Source organism: Lepidochelys kempii, chromosome 7, assembly GCF_965140265.1.
Source record: "Lepidochelys kempii isolate rLepKem1 chromosome 7, rLepKem1.hap2, whole genome shotgun sequence".
NCBI lineage: Eukaryota > Metazoa > Chordata > Testudines > Cheloniidae > Lepidochelys > Lepidochelys kempii.
In genome coordinates this window covers 115,881,072-115,896,749 of record NC_133262.1, presented here as the reverse complement: position 1 = coordinate 115,896,749, position 15,678 = coordinate 115,881,072, and the positions used below count along the sequence as shown (strand labels likewise).

General features: G+C 37.5%; 1 protein-coding gene across 10 annotated transcripts in view; it reads right to left on the bottom strand.

The window, feature by feature from the left end:
- GPAM (glycerol-3-phosphate acyltransferase, mitochondrial) overlaps positions 1 to 15,678 on the bottom strand; it is a 40,393-nt gene that overhangs the window by 955 nt on the left and 23,760 nt on the right. For 7 of the 10 annotated variants that reach the window (XM_073354370.1, XM_073354373.1, XM_073354374.1 and 4 more), the window contains 9 exons: positions 15,070 to 15,155; positions 13,829 to 13,944; positions 12,830 to 12,921; positions 10,935 to 11,199; positions 10,130 to 10,272; positions 8,519 to 8,596; positions 3,291 to 3,431; positions 2,098 to 2,287; positions 1,903 to 1,961 (listed from right to left, as the gene is read on the bottom strand). In XM_073354370.1, coding sequence (XP_073210471.1) covers positions 1,903 to 1,961; positions 2,098 to 2,287; positions 3,291 to 3,431; positions 8,519 to 8,596; positions 10,130 to 10,272; positions 10,935 to 11,199; positions 12,830 to 12,921; positions 13,829 to 13,944; positions 15,070 to 15,155 — 1,170 coding nt within the window. Of the gene's footprint in view, positions 1 to 1,902; positions 1,962 to 2,097; positions 2,288 to 3,290; positions 3,432 to 7,401; positions 7,420 to 8,518; positions 8,597 to 10,129; positions 10,273 to 10,934; positions 11,200 to 12,829; positions 12,922 to 13,828; positions 13,945 to 15,069; positions 15,156 to 15,678 lie in introns of those variants that run through there. The other 3 variants (XM_073354377.1, XM_073354380.1, XM_073354378.1) reach the window with 2 other exon arrangements.

Here is a 15,678-nt window from a genome sequence, read left to right as displayed (position 1 = left end):
GACATGCCTCTTCATTAACAATTTCAAGCAGAGTTACTTATTTGTAATGAATAATGTACAGCAGTTTATGATCTATTCTAATTAAGACCCTGGGCCTAGCATAAACATTCAAGCATTGAAATCATGCGGTCGTTGAAAATTATAACAGGTGGGAGACAAAAGGCTAGAGTTAGTCATCTCTAAAATCCCTTCTTCACTCTAGTACACCATACACCATAAGGATATTATTCCATACAAACCCTGAAGAGAATTCTGTTTGCTGTGATTTCATGCATGTGATAAAGAACAAAAGACTGCTTACTAGAACCGATTGTAAAGATTTTTTTTTTTTCTTTCTTTCTAGCACCATCATGGATGACAGAAATCTTAAGAATCTTTTAGATATCTTAAAATCCCAACAATACCTTGATTCTTAAGTAGCATGGAGGAGGAAAGAGTGATTATTCCAGAGATACAAGCTGTAATTTAGAAGAGAGGTCTGAAAAGACCAATCTTTTTGGGGGAGATTCTTTACAAGCTTATTCTTTAGCGTAGGAACATTAACATTTGTTAATGAAAACAAAAGCATTCAAAATGATGAGATGATTCAACAGAAAATGACAAATGGTCAGCTTTTAGTTAACACAACAGGACTACTTGTATCCATCTGCATACATCATATGTATGAAAAACTACATGAAAAAGTATGCTGTGTATGATAATCAGACAAATAGTAAGAGGAAGCAATGTGATTCAAGAAAAGAAAACTCAAACCGTGCAATGTTTAGTTTCAAAAACAAGAATCAGAATTAATTATTACGAGCAGATGCAAGTAACAGATGTCAGCTAGTTCCACTACCCTAGCAGCACGGTATATTAGAATAAATATGCTGTATTTGATCAATGCATTCATAAGGCAGCATCCCAAAGTGCATTTAACAAACTGCAGAAATTTGCCTTCATTCTAATAGTCAGCTTAGTACTTAGGAAGTCATGGCCAAAGAACTGAAAGGCATTCAGTAACCCCTATCCAGAAACAGTCTTTGCTTTGTACCTTTCGACATAAAAGAGGCAATATTCAGTATGATCTTAACGTCATCCAGCTTTAAGAAAAATTGAGAGGTGCAATAAAAAAAAAAAAAACCCAGTCAAGGTGTTAGTGACAGTATGGAAAGCCCAGCTCCATCCAGCTACGTCAGGGAGCAGCACATCTATCTCCATGGTATCTCCTTGCATTTCAGGTTCACTGGGACACTGCTGCTATGACTGTCTGGCATACAGGAATGGCAGAAGAGCTCTCTCGGTCACTGTGACGGCCCTGGAGAGGGTCAGCATCTGGCAGCGTCTTTCTGTGCGTTCAGGATTTGGATGGAATGTTAATTTTATGGCTGTTCGTGCAGGCAAAAGCTGCTGGAGGCCTTGGAGAGTGATGGAAAATAATGAGCCAAAATCTGATGACTAATATTTCTGTAAGTTTTTAATACTATGGGGAAGTGCTTAATTACTATCGTGCTATGTAGGTCAGTAAATAGACATACAAATAGACAGCTAGCCTTCCCTCCTTCCCCTGGAGCACACTGAGGAGTGGTAGCATCACAGTCCAATACAGAAGTACTCAACCTATAAAAAGAAAAAGTGGCTGGCATCCTGCCATACTGGTCAATTTCTCTTAGCAGTAGGAAATGCAAAAGCAGAAGTGCAACGTTACACTTCCTCTTCAGCCGTAAACTTCAAAGACAGGTACACACTTATAAAGCACAAGAGGAAGATATACACAGAAGCATTTGCTTGAAAAACATTAGCAAAGGCTGATATTGCACAGCATTCACGCACTACCCAAAGTTTGCCTTTGAGTCACTCACGTTAAAAGGGCCCCAACAGTTTCAACTGAAGAGGAGAAAGCTTTGATTGCAAAACACTTACCCCAATATCTTTAAAGACCTTCACTGCATTTTTCACAAGACAATAGGTGGCACACTCAGCTGCGAGGAGGGGGGGGAAAAAAACACACGCATTTCAGGTCAAATATAAGACACTGGTACTAGGAAGAATGAGAGTTATACATCAATAACTGAAATATTGGCTCTGTTTTATCCAGAGCCAAGCTGCGTGACGTACCATACACTGCAACACTCTTCTCTGTCCTGGTTATTAGGTACTTGTGTAACTTATGAAGGTATTCTGTTTCTGACACAGGTCCACTGAAGTTGTGCATAAAGATGGCAGCTGAGCTGTAGGCTTCAAGTAAAGGTCCCAGTAACCTTTGCAGGAAGGTGATGTACTGCTGGTGTTCTTGGGATTGGTTTACCTAAGTTAAGGCAGCAGGAATGAAAGTGAATGAAGCTTGAAGAAGAAAGATGGCCAGCTACACAGTAAAAGCCAAAACACTGGATATGGACAATCACTCAGGAGAACAGGAGGAGGAGCACAAATTACAACAGTGCATTATTATAGCAAAGCCAAAAGTGGTCTGATGTATGAAAAACTGCTCCAGAAATCACACTTACACTGTTAATGTCCTGGGGAAAAACTAGTCAAGCATCTGTTTTCACCACTTTAAAAGGTCATGTTGCTTTGCAATAAATAGCACAATCACAGTTCATTCCTTCACAGAGATGAGCAGTTTCCAAATGAATATTCAAAAAAACCCAAAACAAGTGTCACCACTATAAAAACAAAGAAACCAAACAAACCAGCAACAAAACTCACAATTTGTTTTCCAAGAAGAAACAATATAACTGAATTTCTAGCAAGGAAACTATAGGCTGACCACAGAAGGGGACTATGTAGTAGCTTTTTGAATCAAGAAATCATATCTTCTGACATGTCTTGGGTCACAAATTAAAAACGTACACACATGCACAAATATAAAACACTGTACACATAAGAAACAGTACACCACATTTGAGTCAGAAAAATATGCACGAGCAGTATATGCCCACCTTTGGTACACTGTGTTATTAGTAATACAGTACAAATTTTAGAACCCTGTAGGATACTAAAGCCTGTAGTAGTTTTCACCATAATGGCCACTCCACCCCAGTTATGTAGACTTTGCCAGCAGGCTATCTGAAGTTCCCTCACAGAGCTGGTCTTTTTTTTTTTTTTTTTTTTTTTGGGGGGGGGGGAGGAGGGTGTGAAGAGAGAGAAAGGACGATTTACTGATTGTAGCAGACTATTGCAGACTTTAATGCTGGGAATGATCAGAAAAAGAAATCTTATTATTTTCCCCAACTGAACTTGTAAACTAAGATTTACTTAAACTTTAACATAATAGGCCTGACTATTGCTGTTAGCTTTATATACAGTACCTTCAGATAGCAATCCCTCTGTTCTTCTCCAAAGTCACTGTCTTCATCCTCCTCATCACTTCTCCAAGACAAGGGTTCAGGAAGCTTTTTACCCCATTGCTGCTCTGTAAGGCTAGGGCTAATATCCTCCTGATCATCTTGCTTAAATCAGAAGTGGGGAGGGGAGAAAAAGGTAACTATTCAGAAAAACAAATCCAGGTGACAACCAGCGCTATATTTTAATCTCAGGTGACCTGATATCACCCCTTAGTGATTTACCAGTACTTCACACACTGGGGCTCACAATGAGGATGTGCTGGCCGAGACCCAATCCACACAAGACTGAAGTAAGTGGATAGAAACAAATCAGAAGAATTGGTAAAGGTTGTTTCTTCTCCCTTGACTGGGAAAGTCTGCCCATCACATGAAAGAGAGGGGGCTCAAGTTGGGGAGTCTTGCTGGATCCTCTCTCGAGACTGGCACTTCAGTAGGCAGCAGATGTCAAGAGAACTTTTTCTTCACCTGTGTTTCACTAGAAGGTAGGACTTTATTTTCTGGATGTGGATTTCACTACAGTGATCTATAACTTTGTCAACCCAAGGATGGATTACTCAATTTGCTTTACATGCTGCTATACTTGAAGACCAATTGAAAATTTCAAGCTAGTACAGAATTCAGCAGCAAGTTTGTTAAGTGCTACTTACCTCTTGTAATCATGTGCTTGCTGCATTTGTCTCCATACTCTCTCTATACTGGTTGAAAATTCAAAGAGTTGGTTTTAATCTAAAACGCTCTAAATGATTTGTTCTGAATCCCTGAGATACCACTTCTCTCCTAGTGTTGCATCAGATCAGCTGAGCTACCTTAGTTAACAGCACTCAGTTTACTTTAGGAGGGGACTGCTGGCAATGCATTTACAGAGAAGTGTCCTTCACTCAAACTCACTTCTCCATTTGCAGTAAGAGGCTCTGAGTCTGACCAACAGAACATGATGCAAAATATATGCTTCCTCAGGCTTTCGAGAGGGGCATGTGTTAGCAAGAGTGTCAGTGAGGTGGTGTTTACTACGCCATCACGAATGGCTCAGGAGAGTTCACTGGTCTCTGGCTCATTTTCTTGTAAAATCTGTTAATGTTTGCAATATGCATATGTCCACGGGAAAGGAAAGAGACATGGTTAGAAATCTAAAAGTGACGAAGAAAACACACACAAAAATTGTATATATGCTAAATCAGCTACCATAAGAAAGACACTGAAGTTTACAGGTAGCTAATTTCTGACAACATAGGTTTCATCTGGAAAACTCCATGTTCTACACGCTCTTGTTTCCAGGCCTGTATCACTCCGAATGTCTCCGAATGTCTGTACCATTCTCCAATGAGTATTTTATCTGCTCTGGGGAGGTCATCCTGGTTGAATAAGGCGGCTTATTTTTATATTCCTGTTATTTTTTTTCAAGTTTTTTTTTTAGTGGAACTGAACTGCAGTAGCTTAGGTTTCAACATATTGTACCCTTAACTAATTTTACTTAGTTGGGGATAGACAGCGTGTGGCTAGAGGTTGACTCTTGTGTGTGACAGACAGGGAAATATCTACCTTCAAATATCTACCTTCTGTTTCTTTTCAGACTAGAATGAGAGAAGGAAGCAACAAAACCTGATCATGACACTAAGACTCTATTATTGCAACTGGGCTTGGCACTTTACAAAGACCTGTGAAAATTCTTAAGGGCTTGTGTGTGATCACTATAATATCAATATAATTAAGGAGACAACTATGGTCTTACGAAATGGATTAAAGGCATGAGAGTGCGTTAAGGTCAGACCAAGTTAATGGGTTCTTAAAGAGTTTCAAGGCAAGACTGGGGATGGTCAGGATCAGATAGCGTAGAAGTATCTGTAGGAGGAATTCATCTGGTATGCCGAGGAACCCATCTCACCAGAAAGGAATTCTACCAAGCTGACACTCCCTATGCAGGTGCGTAAGGGACTAACCTGCAACAGAGAAGTGACAAGCCTCTATACCTACTTAGACAGTGATTTACTATTATCACATGGAGACTGAGATTTGTCAGAAATGCTCCACCTAACAGATCAATGTATGGAGGTAGGAGCCATTTTGGAGAAATGTTCCAAAAGGGACAAACTGTTGGTAAAAATATATCTTCAGAAGGATTATAATCAGTCAGAGAGAGGGTTTATATTACAAAAGCTCCCTCAGATCTTGGTGAAAATAATCAAGGATGTGACTGCTTAGGAGTCTGAACATTGCTGTGTTAGATTCAAAGAAGGGACTTACAAAGAAGTCAAGTGGCAATCCTGTTCAGTAATCAGGCAGGTAGCACGGCTGACAAGATGAAGTGAAAATATGACTGACTCAGACGACCCACCCTTAACTAGGAAAGAGTATTAAAAAGGGGGACAGACACAAATGGACCTCTGACATCAGCTTTATTAGTCCGATGAACAAAATCACTGTAGTAGTAATATAGTAAATTAGAAATTACTTACATGTTCTCAGAAGCACGAAGCCCTAGAAATTTCAAGTAGATGCTCAAAAGTAAAAGGGGACTTGAGTCTCATTGACTCACAATCACACATAGGTAAGAAACATAGTAGAGAACTGCTTCAAGATCTCATGAATGTGAAGCAGCTGGACTAAGAGGCTACAAGAATTCTTATGCTGAGAGATGTGATTAAAATTAGATTAATCCTGTTCCTGCCTCGCAGGATTCAAACAATAGCATAACAGAGACCAAGTACAGAGTGTTCATCTTCATGCCATCTATGAGAGAGACAGACGGGTCTTTGTAGAAAATGAAGTAATAGCTGTCCAATCTTACTGTAATTGAGGGTTTTATTTTAAACCAAGTAACAAAATCAATGACAAAGGAAAAATTAAATGAAGAGGTGCGATGTGTTAGGAGAGTTTCAGCTCATAACGTTCAATAGAGTGGACAGTGGAGTCAAAGGGAAAAAGAGAAACCATGAAAAGCTACGGATGGCAAAAGTTCAAACTAATATGACAGTCAGATAGACCTAAATGTACAGGTATCAGCTGTAAAGAAATAAACTGGAAAAAAAATAAAAATAAAAACAAGGTGATGCAGACGCCACAGACAACTGACAGGCTTCTGTTGATCACAGATATGTTTCTCAGAGGTTAAGTTGGAAAAGTACCCAAAAAACATACCCCAACTGTCCTAAACAGGGAAATGGTGATTATTCCCCACAGTTTGCCACTAATAATGTATACTTTTAAATTGTATTAAACATGAAGTCCCTAATTTTTCTCTTTCGCCTAGTATATAGAAGATATATATAATGGACTTGCTGTGTCTCTCAGGTAAAAAACAGACTAGATAGATAGTCCTCAGGATTACACAGAGAAATGAGTTAGAAGGATGCAAGGTGAAGCAAATGGGATTGATAGGATAGACAGCATCAAAGAAAAAAAGAGAAAACATTAGTATATACACAACTGACAAGAGCAGTGGTACAGCCTGGAGACAATACTTGAAATAAATCTTGCAGAAAGTGATGGTGAGATTGTATTAGGAAAACTGTACAGAGAATCTGAGAAATTAGGAAATACTCCTGTTAGTCTGAACTGAATGGGCACATGGACTAAGAGCAACCCAACCTAATAATTCTGATCATGGAAAGTACTTGAAAATGAGTAAGGTATCTAGAATTTCAGCTAAGGCAGTAACAGAATCATGCAAGCCTGTGCAGAAGAAATAGGAAATAACTGCAACAGTATCATTTGATTCCTTAGTATCAGAGAACAGGATGGTGTTCTGTTTGTCTGGCATTCAGATACCACACTGGAGGGGCCTAATATAAGAACCAAGACAGATCATGTCTTGGTACTTATGAGTGTCGTGACTGTAAGAAAGTTTTACACAGCAAATAGATATGGATAAAAACATGCTGAGAAATCAGATATCAGACAATCAAGTCAAGAGAAGACAGACAAGCTTTATATATGACCTGTAAGCCACTTCTATCCCACTTATTGATGGTAATGACAGATGGGAGACAGACAATATAGGTTCATAACAAAGCCCCTAAGACAAGACACATGCTTTGAGAGGCAAAGACATAACAGACATTTATGCCATTATACACACCTATTTTTTTCCTGGAGCCTGGAACATTAAGTAAATAAGAATAGGATTCAGAGGATAAGAAATGCTTCATGTAGAGACTGCATTGTAATACATGATTATATGCCAACATTTTATGTATAAATGTAGGTAACACATCCAGAAAACAAGAGAGTTTTAGAGCCAGGAAAATCTGTCTCCAGAGAACAGGTGAAGTGAATTCTACCTCTGTAACTACACATTAAAAGGGAAACTTGGGATACCACAAGAGGTGCAACGGAGTGGAGCTGAACAAGGGTCATCAAAGCACAGGATGTAGTTTCCCTTCAAACAGGAGAACTGAAAGAAGGAAGCAGCCAAGTATATGTAACTGTCTTATTTTTTCCACTACTTTAATTTATAATTGTCACGGAGCTGTGGTATGATTCTGACATGGAAAAAATGCAACATGATACATTAATCTTTTTACTCACTTATAAAAAAAAATTGTGTTATGACATTCCCTGAAGGACACAAATCTGGAAGACAGAAATTACTGCCTCCATTCTTAGTCCAGCCATGCTGCATTTGCTGCAGTGCTGTAGAATGTGGGAAGTAAAGATATCTTGACTTTGCAATTCCTGGATCCCTAGGACCACTAGGAGAACCTGGTGCAAACTAGAGCTGCCTTAGGGCTGCATCACCTGTGGATTCCCATGCATCGGGGAATCCCTAGTTACCCCTGGTCCCTTTGAGCTGCTGTACCAGAGCAAAGGGACTATACAGGAGCTAAGGATGAGCTGTATTACACAGTGATTGAAATTTACAAGGACTTCAATATTAAAAGATAATCACCACAGCCCACTTTAAGAGCTGGTGTAATCATCATCATAAGCAGCACTAGCTTTATTAGGATCCTGCTCCCATATACGTTGTCATCCGTAACATCAAAAAGTGATTCTGCCAGAATACCTTGTGCTTTAAAATAAAAGAATAAAGACATTTCAGTTTAGGATTGCCTTAATTGTTATGCACTTCAAGAGAAAAAGTGCCTGTTTAGATACTTGGAATAAGTCATATAGTTAGTGAGAAGCAAAGGATTCCAAGACTGCAGGCAAATCGGAGAACAACAACAAAAAAAAAAAAAAACTAATCATCTTACCTCTGCCACCAAAAGAATGCCATATTGTATAAACCTTTCGACTGCCTCGTGGCAAACTTGGTATAACATCTGACAAGGCTTAACAAAAATAAAAAAAAAAGTTAAAATTAATCTCTTATAGATTCTTTTTCCCTAGTCAACCAGCATATTTTTTTATATACAGCAATGTCCCTTTTAAGCAAGTTCCTCAATTCTTTATCAATGCTCCCACTCCATTAGTGCATGCTTTATTCTTCTCTTACACTCACGTATACTTCAAAAAAATCCACGAATGGGATGATTAAAATTAGACTGGACAAAGCATTTGAGATATGGAGACTCTTTCACTGGCAAGGAGCTGGACCAGGTGACATAAAAGGACTTTTACATCTTATACTATTATTTTGTTAAAATGAATAAGTGCTAATCATTGAGCAGTTTGGAACAAAATCTTCATAAATATAAAAGCTGCAAGACCTATTCCACAAATTCTCCTATAGTTTAAAGAAACTCCTTGAAAAATCTTAGAATCAAAATTCCCCACCAGATTATAACCACTGAAAAGTAGGGCAACGTCCACCAGATTAAGAAAAACAATCAATCATCACCCTCAAAGGTAGAATAAGGAGTATAAATGTAATAATCAGCTCTCTTCCTCAAATTGCATTGCACCCAGACAAGAAATCAAACATAATTTATGCTCCATTCAAACAACAAGAAAGAAGAGGGGGCTGGGAAACTGCAGCAAAGTTTCCCAATATCAGAACTAAATCTATAAGAGGAGAACATGTATTTCTAAGATTCTAGGTGGACACTTATTAAAAAGAACAGGAGACACATTGTTTTTAAAAGATAATCAGTATTTATAAAGTTAAAACTGCGGTATTTGCCACTGTTCCTTTATTGGTTTACCGTAAGTCATGGGTAAAATCACTGATAAATATTTGATGATGTGCAATATGACTACTGAGGTAATCTATAAGTTGGGAAAATGCCTTTAAAATCTGGAGACCCGATTTCAATTTGACTGCAGTCACACGTGCAAAGAGTTTGGTAGTCTTGATTTCACAGTTTAAGTTTGTTTAGATCAAAGTCACTGTATAGTCTGACAAGCAGTCTCTTCGCAGGAGAGGCCTAGTACTAGAATAGCAGAAATATTCCAAGCTCATTGCCAGTACTATCAGTTGCTCACTTGCATGGCCAACAGGTATTCGCTACACACACAGCAAACATCTAAACCATATCATGAGCACCATGTTGATTGATGTCGTCTCCCCTGGCTCAGAAAATCTCAGTTAATGAATTGACTTGTCAAGCTCACATCATTCATGTTATTTGTCTAGAAATGGTTTCAAGTGAGCTAGACTAATTCAGCTACACAACTGAGAAGTAGAGACATTTTGCTGAAACAAATTAAAACAATGGTATTTCCCTCTTAGCATTGCTGGGGATGGGACATCCATGTAATGGATCATATACGTTTTATTTAAAGTAAATGTATTAAGACCAAACAACTACATTAGAAACAGAGTGCAGTTAAAAAAAAAATCCATTCTATTTAGAATAATGAAGACAGACACTAACAGAATGGAGTTGGAGTTATGGACAAGCACTATGATGAACTTTGCTTACCAAGGATATAGCGCCTTCATTGGAAAGCAGGTGGCACAAGCTGGCGGCTTTGCGGACCAGTTGTTCTTGGCTAATCATGTTGGGAGGAACGCTATTGATGCCATTTCTATACCTTTTACTCTGCACTGCATGAAGACTGCAGGCTAGCGTAGAAATGTGAATACAAGGGTGGTTAGTTTTCCTACAGAGTTTTTTAATATGGGAGACTTAGGTTTATTAACAGGAAAGTTATACAAGCTTAAAAACTGACAACCATTACACATATAACTGAAAACTATCAATTGACTAAAGCAAAATCATCCTATATACATGAACTACAATGGTGCACAACTGAAGGAAACATTTTAAAAGATAACAAAGCTACTAAACAATAAAAGATTATACCACTGTGTGTAAAAGTTAAATAATGATTCAGATCCAACCATTAACTAATCTTATTAAAATATTCCCAAGATAGGAACATCTACCATGCTGGATCAGATCACTGGTCCATAAAGTTAGGTCCCTGTTTCTGGCAGTGGCCAATACATGGAGACTGCCAAGGAGAATGAAAAAAACACAATGCATTCATTCAGCTATATGTTTAATGGTGAATATGCGGTAGAGGGCAGGTGGAATAATTTTCTGACCGTAGATAATTTAATTGTTTGGAAACTGGTTATTTCTGTGCAGATGGTTTTACTTCATGTATTACTTTTTTTTTTTTTTTGGGGGGGGGGGGGGGGAGGGAAGGCCGCGAGGGAAGGATTAAAAGAAAAATAAAGCCTTCATACAAACAAATCTTCTGCTAAAAACCAGTACATACCAATAATGGCCTCTTTGATGAAGACATGCAGTACACCATTGCTGTAGAAGTTGAGTTCAAAGACAGCAGGAATAGTTGTGCTGGGAGTGATGAAGAACTCATTGTTTTGGCTGGTGTTTGTGATATTTACACAGTTCCCCAATAGGTGGATGGCATGCATGACAACATCTTCAGAATTTCCTGAAAATCCCAAGTCAAAGTCACGGGCCAAGACCTCCTCCTTCATAGAGAAGAAGTCTTCCACCAGCTTGGAAAGGTCAATTCCCTGAAGAACCAGAGTCACAAGATTAAATAACAAACTCTAACCCTAACCCAAGACAAAATGTTAAGAGGACAGGTTAAATTTATCTGTAATCTCCAAACACAGTAAATAAATCAAATGCATAATAAATTTGTAATAACCCAAAGCACAACTTATCACATGAACAAATCTTTTCTTCGAAAGCAGACTTTACCAAAGTAATCCATGACTGTGCTCCAATTGGACGGCTACAAAATGCTTTACATGGGGCTACACCTTAAAACCACCCAGAAACTACAGCTAGTGCAAGATGTGACTGCTTTGTTTGTTTAGTAGTGCATCTCACAGGCTATAAAGCCCTAGGAGGGTCAGAACCGGTGTTCCTTAGAGATCACATCTCCCTCACCTGCCATTGTGTCATATGATCACCTGAGATATTTTTGCTAACAGACCTTTTTTTTTTTAGTTGACAGGAGGCTTGAGGAAGAACATTTTCTCAACTCTGGAACTTACTTCCTTTCTCAGTTTACCAAAAGCCATATTTGCTGAGCTTCAGATCCTGTTGCAAAGCACATCTGTTTTCCCAGATTCTCTCTATAGGAAAGGGGAACGATTGGATTGAACTGGAAAGTGATAATACCCTAGTTTTGGGGGGAGTCTATATTTTGACCTTTTCTTCTAATTTGTATGTTTTATTTTAGTTTCTGAACATGTACCTAGAGCTCTGGATTGGTGGGGTGGTGAGGAATTTTAAATAAAATGGAAAAGAGAGAGTGTAGCAATGAATAATTGTATCTTTCTTTAGGAGCCACACATTAAAATTCAGTTACACATTAGTATCATTCCATCATAAAATATAAATTGAAAACAAACATAATAATAGTTCAGCAATTTGTCCAGCTACAACGATTTGAAATAACAGATTTTAAACAAAAAAAAAACAAAAAAACAAAAACAAAAAACAAAAAACAAAACAAAGCACCACCACCCATTAACAATAAAAAGGAACAAAATTATTGCTTTTTAGAATCACAGGTAAATCCTAAAATTAACATGGGATGACAGGGTTTTCTGTTAAATTTTTAAGAAAAGGTTCCTTTTTCTTCAATGATAACTAGGATTGGAAAGACTTGATTTCTCTCAGGAAAAGTCAGTAAACAGATTTCATCATACATATGCAAGCTGACAAAAATATATTTCCACTGATAATCAAAATTTAAGTTTGATTTAAGGATATTTACTTTGTATATTTTGACATGTAATGTTGACAATTTGAGTTTTACTGGTTATACCGTTTTAACTTTTAATCTCAGCATCTACGGTCATTAAATAATTAGTCTTCCCTCCCTCCACCATTAACATGTCATAATTTTCCACAACTATGAAAATTTTGATAAAAACCTACAAAATGCTTTTAAAAACCATCAATATTATCAGTCAAAATTATAAAAAAAATAAAAATTGAATTCTGCCAAGCCTAATGATAACTGAAATCAAAGTAGCACAATATCTTTAAGTACCCACCATTAACTGGAACACCCATTATAATAAGCTAGCTGAAATCTCTTTCAAATTATTTTAATGTAATATTGAAGTGCACACTTTTCTCACCACTGGATAGCATATGGCTATTTCAGCAGCAATATAGCCTTACCTTCCTATGTCGGTAGAGCAGCAAACAGGCAACTATGTGTGTTGACATCACAGCACATGACTTGTTAGCAGCTAGAAGCAAACAAAACAAAGCTATGCTGACCTGTTAAGCATCTGAAATGCTTAACAAGTCATTAGTATGGCATAAAATGACAGATAGCACGAATCAACTAATAATTATAGATGGCCCTTACACATTTCTATAGGGCTTTACATTTTCAACAAGCTGTAGTGTACTTTAAGGGACTAATCAAAGAGCAACAAGCCAGAGGAACTCTAGAGTTCCAGCCTACTCTGTCACTAACTTGCCATGCAGCCTTTGGCAAATCACCCCAACTCTCAGAACCTCATTTTCTTCATGTGTAACATGGGGTGATTACACATACCTAGCTAGGAAAGGGGCTGAGATGATTACTCAACATTTTTGTAGTACTTTAGAAATGTAAAACATTAACTGACCAAAGTGGTTTTAATTAATAAGCATGAGTGAAGAAGTCTGTCTCAAACATTTGCTAAAATATATAACTAAGTACCATTATTTATAGCTATGTCTTTGTTCACATATCTGACTTAGTGTCCAAACTGCATATTATAGAACCTACAAAGCCGGACAATGGTTGGATAAGCAGATACACAAACTCAAGTAATTCTTTAAAGACATGGTGATTTCAACAGCTCTACCTCTGGGGGCAATTTCCTACTTCTTGCCAAAAGGAATGTAAATGCACAACAGTTGACTCAAACACTTATAGCAAGTCAGCAGCAACCCAGGATACAGGCCTAAAGAACGTAAATGTATCAGAGCAAATAAAATAAGAATGCCGTAGAGAGACAATTTCATTTAAAAAGGGATGAGATTTTAAGTGTTTAAGTAAACAAAATTCTTACCTGAAAAGAAATCACCCTCAGCCAAGTAAAAATGCTATCAAATGGTAAATTAGTAAATGCAGTCAGAGGACCAAGATATACAGTCAATACATATGATTGATTCTATACTTACTGAACAATATATGCTCAGCCAAGTTGGCTATCAACTGTCTTCTAAAGGGCTCACTGGATAAATCCCTGGAATCACCCAGCGCAGCCTCTGTACCTTCATCCACAACATCATTAGGCCTGAAGATAGCATACGAACAATTTATGGTGTGAAAACATCCAAGTCTTGTCAAATTCTAACCTACATCATCATCATTTACAAACATTAAATGAACTATAATGCCCAAATAAAATCAGACATTCTAACAAGGATACAAAAATGTCTTTAAGCATTACAAGTCCCACAAAGTTCTCATTAACTACTTTTCTCAACATATTCCAGACTCTTTCTTCATGTTATAACACATATTCCTAGACCTTCTAAGAAAAGCAACAGAGTATTCACTTTGTTCTTTGGCTATTCAGACTTCTCCATTACATCAGACATGTCTCACAATCCCTTCCTTTAATGAATTTGAGCAACAACAAACATATTATGCAAACCTTTTTAGAAGAGAGTTTTCAGTCCAGCTGTTTTGCATATCAAAACAAGGGTATGGCATGGCATGACAATGCTTTAAAGACAAATGACTTACTCAACTTCTCTTTACAGGAACCAAGTATCAGAGTAGCCAAGTAGTACCACACAGGCTTAAACAAGCCATGAAAATTACTAAAAATTAAATATAAAATAGTCTAAAATTCAGGAATATCTCCACAACACAGTTTTACATTTTGAGCAAAGTTATTAACAGACGGGAGCTCACTGACAACAGCCCTGGCAATCATTGTATAGTGCTGAATCAGAAATCATTAGTGAGTGAATGAATACATGCCTTTCATCTCAGAGTAATTAGAAATAATATCTAGATTATGTGGGAGATTTTAAAAAAGATATGTTTCAAAATGTGTCATTTTCTTTCCTTGTACAACACTCCTATAGAATTTAAAATTTATTAAACCAATAAAGTTCACTTAATTATTCTAAAACTACACAGAATTTAACAGAGAATGATAACATTCCCATAGTTTATTTGAACAGGAGTTCTACAGCAGGAATATATTCTTCAATTTATTAGAATTGTATAGGATAGTTTAAAAATCCTAGAGTAAAATTTTCATGTTTGTGTTCTATTTTATAGGATTTTTCCATAAGGGTTACATGGGAAACAGTTTAATTATTCGTAGGATACAACTACCAGGCACTACTTGAAATATACATTAATCCAAAAATACTACCAAAAAGGTTCCAGAAAAACATCCTACCGTGAAGGAAGTATAGCTGGTAAGAGAGCTTGCTCCAAAGATAGCATGGCAGGCATAGGTTTTTGACTTTGGCTGTCTAGGTATTCCTGTAAATATAATACTTATTTGTACATTTTTCCATTAATTGTAACATCTAATAGCAAATTTTGCAATCTTATTTGTACAAATCCAAAAAAAAAAAGCAACCATGAAATAGTAAGTACAAAATAATAGAGGCGAGATTGTGTGAAGATCACTACAGTTTCTTCACTGGTGCATTGGTGGTTCTGTCTGGAGTTAGCATCAGGTAGAGGAGAAGCTTTCTCTCTGAACAGAATTGTTAGTTTGGGGAAAATACTGCAATTTAAAAAAAAAACTCAAGGGAAAGATTCCCCTGCACCACTTTGGCAGAAACTCCCTTGGGGATAGATCCTGCACCATTCAAGTGAATGGGAGGTTTCCCATTGATTTGAATGGGAGCAATATCAAGTCCCCAGTGGAGGAGCAGCATATGGATGACATTAATGGTCTTATACTGCCTCCTCACCGGCTCTAGCATTCAGGGCATCTCCACAGATGAACACCACTACAGAAATTCTGGCAGTGACAAACTTCAGGCAACCATGGGGA